Source organism: Mustela nigripes, chromosome 9 (genome assembly GCF_022355385.1).
Source record: "Mustela nigripes isolate SB6536 chromosome 9, MUSNIG.SB6536, whole genome shotgun sequence".
Taxonomy (NCBI): Eukaryota; Metazoa; Chordata; class Mammalia; order Carnivora; family Mustelidae; genus Mustela; species Mustela nigripes.
The window spans coordinates 47,692,041-47,700,222 of NC_081565.1; the positions used below are offsets into that span (position 1 = coordinate 47,692,041).

General features: G+C 39.9%; 1 protein-coding gene across 3 annotated transcripts in view; it reads left to right on the forward strand.

Annotated features, from left to right (window-relative positions):
- The window catches only part of HACD4 (3-hydroxyacyl-CoA dehydratase 4), a 40,815-nt gene extending 35,191 nt beyond the window's left edge, over positions 1 to 5,624 (forward strand). Inside the window, exons 7-9 of one of the 3 annotated variants that reach the window (XM_059411564.1) lie at positions 576 to 607; positions 2,369 to 2,494; positions 3,345 to 3,432. In XM_059411564.1, coding sequence (XP_059267547.1) covers positions 576 to 607; positions 2,369 to 2,467 — 131 coding nt within the window. In that variant the 3' untranslated portion in view covers positions 2,468 to 2,494; positions 3,345 to 3,432. Of the gene's footprint in view, positions 1 to 575; positions 608 to 2,368; positions 2,495 to 3,344 lie in introns of all 3 variants that reach the window. The other 2 variants (XM_059411563.1, XM_059411565.1) reach the window with 2 other exon arrangements.
- The last annotated feature ends 2,558 nt before the right edge of the window (positions 5,625 to 8,182 follow it).

Consider the following 8,182-nt stretch of genomic DNA (forward strand, 5'->3'; position numbering starts at 1 on the left):
CCCCCCCCCCTTTTTTTAAGTAGGCTCCATGTCCATTGTGGAGCCCAGGGCGGGGCTTGAACTCACATCCCTGAGATCAAGACCCAAGTGGAGATCAAGATTTGTATGCTTAACCAACTGAGCCACCCAGGCACCCCCAGGTCTTTTGTGATTCTGTACCAACTTTAGGATTATTTGTTCTAATTTTATGGAAAATGCTATTGGTATTTTGATACGGATTGTACTGAATCTATAGTTTGCTTTGGGTAATATGGACATTTTAGGGATGTTCTTCCAATTCATGGGCATGGTGTATCTTTCCATTAGTGTCGCTTCAGTTTCTTTCATCAGTGTCTTAGAGTTTTCAGAGTATAGGTCTTTCACCGTCTAGGTTAAGTTTATTCTTAAGTATTTTATTCTTTTTGGTGCAATTGTTAATGGGATTGTTGTTTCTTAATTTCTCCACTGCTTTGCTATTAGTGTATAGGAATGCAGCTGATTTCTAGATGTTAGTTTTGTATCCTGCAACTTTACTGCATTTGTACTAAGAGGGTTTTTTTTTTTTTTTTTTTTTTTTTTTTTTGTGACATCTTTAGGATTTTTTACATATAGTGTCATGTCATGTGCGGTAAGTTTAACTTCTTCCTTGCCAATCTGGATGCCTCTTCCTTTCTTATCTGACTGTTGGAGCTAGAACTTTTTAGCACTGAGTATGGTGTTAGCTTAGGCTTTTTATATATACCCTTTATTATGTTGAGGAATGGTTCCACTTGGTTGAGTTTTTATCATGAGTAGATACTGAATTTTATCAAATGCTTTTTCTTCATTTACGGATCATGGCTTTTAGCCTTTGTTTCGTTGATGATGGTATATCACACTGATTTGCAAATATTGAATCACCCTTGCATCCCTATAATCAATCCCACGTAATCATGGGAAAGATTATTGAATAAGTGTTTGCTGAGTTGTTGAATATTTTTGCATCTATGTTCATTATGGATGATAGCCTATATTTTGGGGGGTGGGGGTAGTGTTTTTGACTGGTTTTGATTATCAGGGTAACCCTGGCCTTATAGAATATATTTGGAAGCTTCCCTTCCTCTTCTATTTATTGGAATAAATTGCCATGAATAGGTATAAACTTCAATGTTTGTTAGAATTCACCTATAAATCCATCTGGTCCTGGACTTTTGTTGGGATTTTTTAAATGATCAGTTCAACTTTGTTACTAAGTATTAGTCTATTCAGATTTTTTTAAGTTGCCCAATTTGTTGGCATATCAATTTTCACAAGTCTTACAATCTTTTGTATTTATATATAGCAGTTATTATTTCTGCTGCTTTGATTCTGATTTTATTTTGGTCCTCTCCTTTTTTCTTGATGAGGGTGGCTAAAGTTTCATTAATTTTATCTTTTCAAAGAACCAGCTCTTGGTTTCACTGGTCTTTTCTTTTTTTCTTAGTCTCTATTTCCTTCCTTCTACTAACCTTGTATCCTGCTGATTTCTAAGGCTCCCAAAGATAAGCCCTACTGGTTTTCAAAGCCAGATGTTATAGAAACTCCTGTTCCCAGTGCAGATTCCCCAATGCCAGGCGTCTCTGGTGTGCGGTGTGTTTCCCTGGCTTCCCTCCCTTTTGTGGTTAGTCTGACCAGGGCACCAACCACAACTCCACACCTCCTACCCTTTTCCATGTGACATTCTCTCTGCAGCTAGCTGTGGAAGGTCTGGTGTGTCTTCAGGTTGTTTTCAGAGTTGTATAGATGTACCTGTATATCTGTTATCTTGGGGTGTCCAGGGGATGAGGTGAGCTCAGGATCCTCCTCCTCCTCCATCTTCCCCTGACTCTCTGAACCTCCGTATCTTTTTCTCTGACACCAGCCTCCCCCCTCAAAATGTTTTGGCTAACATTTCTCCCAGAGTTCCTCAGCATTCTTTAAATTTTCCTAGTGGGTAAGGAGGGAGAAGGAGCCCCCCAAGGCCAGTTACACTGAAAAACTGTAGAGGAAAACCAGTTTCTTTCCTGCAGAACTTTTCAGAATCTCTACTGTACTTATGTGTTTTGAAACTCTAAGAAGGAACTGTGCAGCATTTTTCAAATTCATTTGTCTCTTTGTGAGAAGGGGATATGTATTGGGGGATACCATTCTAAGAAACAAATTATTTCTCTGTAGGTATAACCAAGTATAAAATGGATATAAGTTCAAGTCACACTGCCTAACGGCCTTACCAGTTGACTCAGCTCTAGCTTTAGCTAAAGGATTCAGCATCTGTCAAAACCGTTATTATAAAATTCAAAATATCCTTGAGCTCTGTAGACATTTATATATACACATCCCCGTAGCAGTATGAGGGCAAACTTTCACAATTCCTTCTCTGTTCTTTAAACAGCATTTGCCATCTATCAGTCGCTGCCTTATTTTGAATCATTTGGCACTTACTCCACAAAGCTGCCCTTTGATTTATCAATCTATTTCCCATACGTGCTGAAAATATATCTCATGATGCTCTTTATAGGTAAGTGGCTTTTCTGTTTTGTTTTGTTTCTGCATTCTTCCTGTGCTTTCTGGTTTATGCTACTATCTACTTTAACAGGAAGGTCTGAACATGGGAGAAACAGCGGAGGACACCAGCACGGTGAATTAGACCTTGTTAGTAAAGCACCTAGAAGTTATAATGCTTTTTGCAGGGTATCACAAGATCAAGTATGTCACTGTTTCATGTATAAAGAATAGGTTTACAAGCAGGTAAAGTACCTGTATTGTGTAGGAAATTTAGAAATATGACTGGATATAGGGATCTACAGAGAAAACCTAGATATCAAATTAAGCAGGCTGGGCCATTTCTGGTTGTTCCATTTATATCTATTTGTTTCCTGTTTGTTTGGTTTTTGTGCTAGCATTTCCCAGCAGGCACGTGGGAGTAGGTGCTAAAAACACAAGAAAAATGTGTGGAACAAAAACTTAAGAGTCAAGAAAATTTAATTGGCAAATGACTTCTCTGATTACATCTCACTTTCTGCAGCTCTGACCTTCACAAGTCCCCATGGTAGTTGGTGTAGAGTCATCGTCAGACAGATAGGAACAATGCATCAGGAAGAAGACAGATGTGAAACTTCAGGGCTGGTAGAGAGCGCTGCCCTCCAGAAAGGGAAACGTTAATTCCTTGCCTTAAACAAAATAGGAGCGTAGAGGAGTTCGCTTTACTTCCCTTTCCCTCTTGTTTACATGGTCCTTTGAGTCTCCCATGCAAGTGTCTTGTCCTTAGACTCCAAGCAGCACTCTGACTATATTTTAAAACCATGGTTCTTTCCAGAGAAAGGGTTAATCAACCTGACTTACTCTTGCCACTTCCTTCCCTGTGTTAGGCATGTATTATACCTACAGTCATCTTTACTCAGAAAGAAGAGACGTCCTCGGAGTCTTTCCCTTTAAGAAAAAGAAAATGTGAAGCACCGCATTCCGATGAGATTCGAGAGAAGGAAGGACAGCCTTGTGGGCTCAGCTGCAACGAACAACACAGGAAGCAGCCTGCTGGAAAAATACCTGCTACTGGACACGGCTCCGCAACGACCGCCTTCTCCTTGAGGCAGATCGCAGCATTCTTATCCTCGTATGTCTTCAAAACGCATGTTCCACACAACCTACTTTACCAAAGCTGTGGATTTTATACAAGTAACTTTACATTGATTCTTTTCCTGTAAGGCAAATGAGAAATAGATTCACTGGAATGGATTCAATGAAATTGAGAAACCAAAGTTTTTAGCTGGGATTTTATCTGTTTACATCTTTTGCTTTACACTTTGGAGTTTGCAAATAGTAACTCCATGGGAGGGCAACAATGTGAAATATGTTCCACAGTTGTCTAGAATAACATTTTATAGACAGATGTCACCCTCGCCAGGGCTCACCCCCATTTTACACATTAGACATGCTGAGAAAATTCTACATTTTCCAAGCCCTGAGAAAGTATTCATTAATATTTGGACTTTGATGCCTTAAAAGAGGAGACTGATGAAAACAGAAATGGATCTTTGGTAAATATACAAATATTTATTTGATCCATATTCCTTTTCTGGGGCAGAGGTTGAAATCAGGCCATGTTACTTACCTTACAGGGAGACAAAAGGTAAAAGTCTAGAGTAAATTATTTTAAAGGAGATAAAGCAGTTAACTAGTGATGTTTCAGATTACTATTGAATTATCGTTGCTAATTACTATGTCACATAAGTCACAGAGTTTTGAAAACTGACTAATATCACTTCTTTTTTTTTAAGATTTATTTATTTATTTATTTGACAGAGAGAAATTACAAGTACACTGAGAGGCAGGCAGAGAGAGAGAGAGAAGGAAGCAGGCTCCCTGCTGAGCAGAGAGCCCGATGTGGGACTCGATCCCAGGACCCTGAGATCATGACCTGAGCCGAAGGCAGCAGCTTAACCCACTGAGCCACCCAGGCGCCCCTAATATCACTTCTGTATCATCAGTATACATTCACTTTTCTTGAAAGGAGTCTAGAATCCTATTATCCAATAGTTACATAAAAAGGTTACTAAATATTTTATGACATAAAAACCAGGCAGTAAAATATAGTCACAAAAAAATTGGTAACTAGGTAAAGATAACAGATATCTTTGTAAATTTAGTATCCTCTTTGGGATTTTATTTTATTTATTTATTTTTTTTTAAAGATTTTATTTATTTATTTGACAGAGGGAGATCACAAGTAGGCAGAGAGGCAGGCATAGAGAGAGAGGAGGAAGCAGGCTCCCCGCCGAGCAGAGAGCCCGATGTGGGACTCGATCCCAGGACCCTGAGATCATGACCTGAGCCGAAGGCAGCGGCTTAACCCACTGAGCCACCCAGGCGCCCCCCTCTTTGGGATTTTAAAATACTTAAAATTACCCTTCTAAAAAGCTACATTTTGAGGTACCTGGGGGGTTCAGTCAGTTAAGCATCCGATGGCTCAGGTTGTGGTTTCAAAGTTTTGCGGTCAGTCTGCACATGGGGCTCTGTACTTGGCGGGGAGTTTGCTTCTCTCTTTCTCTCCCCCCACCTCTAAAAAAATAAATAGGGGTGCCTGGGTAGCTCAGTTGGTTAAGCACCTTTGGCTCAGGTCCTGATCTCAGGGTCCTGGGATCGAGCCCCGTATTGGGCTCCCTGCTCAGTAGGAAGTCTACTAGTTCCTCTCCCTCTACCCCTCCCCCTTTCAAATAGATCTTTAAAAACAAAATGTTTTTAAAGCACCTGGGTGGCTCAGTGGGTTAAGCCTCTGCCTTCAGCTTAGGTCGTGATCCCAGGATGCTGGGATCAAGCCCCGCATCGGGCTCTCTGCTCATCAGGGAGCCTGCTTCCTCCTCTCTCTGCCTACCTGTGATCTCTGTCAAATAAATAAATAAAATCTTTAACAACAAAAAAAAGATTTTTAAAAAGCTTACTTTTCAAAATTAAAAAATACCGGAAGTTTTGGTGTACAGAGAGAACAAAATCCATTTGCAAACTTTAGGTGACTCAGTCAAGCTTCCTCTCAGTCAGTATGGCTATGTAGATTGATGAAGCATTACGTGCATCACTAAAGTTGCAGAGTAAGAATTAGAGAAACTGTTTCGCACTGGACTATTATAAGAAATTAAAATCTTGTTATTTAATTTTTAAACCACATTACCTTAAGAGCCTGCCTAGTTCTCAAACTAGAATAAAAAGCACAGTTTATAATTATGGATTGAAAATCAGGTCTCTGCAACAATTGTAACAAAGCTCTGTGATTCCTTTGGTAAAACACAGTCACAACTTATTATTGTGGGTGGCTTCCTGTATTCTTAATTGAAAGAAAAATTTCACTAGAGGTTAGTGGACATAAGGATGTCATTTCTCTTCCACTCAAGTTCATGTTCCCCAGGTTAAGAAACTTAGACAAGTAAACATCTACCTAGTTAACTGGTATTACCCAGATTGCAAAGTTGATTTTTTGGGCTGATTTCTTATACTGTATGTCCATCAAATCTCTATTTCATTTTGTTCAGTATTGTCAAAGGCTTGGTTTCTCAAATATAATAAATATAGATGAAATAGCAAACTGTTAGATATTGTAGAAGCATAACACATAACTTTTAAAATGATCTTTCTTAGGGCACCTCGATGGCTTGGACGGTTAAATGTCTGACTTGATTTCAGCTCAGGGTCGTGAGATTGGGTCCTGTGCTGGGTGTGGAGCTACTTAAGATTCTTTCTCCTTCCCCAAGCCCTTTTCTCTCTCCCTCTCTATAAAACAAACAAACAAACAAACAAACAAAACCAACTTTCTTGGGACCTTTCAATGCCAAGTGCCATTGCCTCAAGTTCCTAGTAACCCAAGCTAAGGTGTAGTATCAACATCAGCAGTGCCTCTGGGACTTAAAAGGGTAGGGTAGTTGGGGGTAAAACTGCTCTGAATGAAAACTACTTTGAAGAATTTCCTTACTCAGCCTACTCTGCCTAAAAAATACAACACACAGACACTGTAGTCAAAGTCCCTGGGCTTTTATGTTACCAAAATAGTTGAATGAAAAGCAGTAACACTTCTGCCAAAAGTATCCATTCAATATTAATGTGTTTTCTTTCCCTCCAGTATGCTCTTCAAGAATCACACAGTTGGGGCACCTGGGTGGCTCAGTGGGTTAAAGCCTCTCTCTGCCTTGGGCTCAGGTCATGATTCCAGGGTCCTGGGATGGAGCCCCACATCGGGCTCTCTGCTCAGCAGGGAGCCTGCTTCCCCCTCTCTCTCTGCCTGCCTCTCTGCCTACTTGGGATCTCTCTCTCTCTCTGTGTCAAATAAGTAAATAAAATCTTTAAAAAAAAAAAAAACAAAAAGAATCACACAGTTATCCTGGTCTTATGTTTTTGTTCAGTAAACAGATTAACGTTAGAATGAGTTGATTCTTAGTTGCTGCCTAAGTGTCTACCTTTGTTCAAGAAACACCTTGTGGGACGACTGATGCACTGAAGGCACAAAATTACCAAACTTGACTAGGCTTCCTGCAAACACACTTGTTAACCAAAGAATGTACCACAACTCAACTGAAGCCCCCTCCCCCGCCCCCAACAAAAACCATTTTGTTTTAGGATACCTTATTCTGCTTACCTTGAGCAAGTTGTCACCTATAAGACTGTGTTTCTTTCAAGAGATAATGTAGCTGTAATATCAGTATCCGAAATATTTCCACAGAGAATCTTACATTTATTGATGTACAAAGAAAACAGTTACATTTTATTGTGCTAAAGTATCAATGATTTAAAATGAAAATATGCTACAAATGATTTCTCCTTTCCCCCACATCTTCCTCTCATTGGCTTATTTTTCCTTTGTAAACATTTTTGCCCCCTTGTTAATTTTTACTTTCTACTTCCAGGTCTAATTGCTACATTACCTTTCCATATGGCGCTCTTGCCAAGTATATTCCAGGGAGCAGCAGTCCTAGGACAGGGTGCCACCTAGGACCCAGACTCTTGGGCTCCACTGGGACCCAGGAACCTACATGTTGTCAGGCTCCTCAAATGCCCCTCCTACATACTACAGTTTAAGTATCTCAGCTTTGGACAGAAATCTGCTAATAACTTATATAAAAGCCCCCATACAATGTAGTTTTCTCTGTTTTCAGAACTGAGATGATGGCATTTATGTTTGGTTTTTAAAGATGTTAAAGAGGGATTTATCTTTGCTAAGGGTAGCTAGAGTTTAAAACCTCAAGTAAAGGTAACCATCAATTCCATATTGCAAATCAACTAGTGAGAACTTGCCTTAATTCACCAAATAAACGTAGGCGTCCACTGCGTACTTACTTTGTGGTACCCCGCTGAGCCACGGGGTCCTGTGAGCGAGAACGTGGGCCTGGGTTGAAGTAAGAGCAGTGGGTTTGATATGAAATCCAGCTCCAATGTTTACTAAATGAATGAGCCCTTCACTGTCCCCAGGCTGTTGTAAAGAATAAATGCAGTGCGGTGAACTAAAACTCTCTAAATGATAAACAGCTACACAGAAGCAGGAAATTTGTAACACGTTTCCTGGATGCATTAAAATTATCTGGTGGTTTACTAATTTATATTTTCTGAATATAAATTCTGTGAGGACAGGAATATCATGCCTTGTTCACTCCGGGCACATGGTACACACTCGTAATTGTGCAGCTCTGACTTTATAGATTACTACCAGTACCTCCAGAAAAAGTCC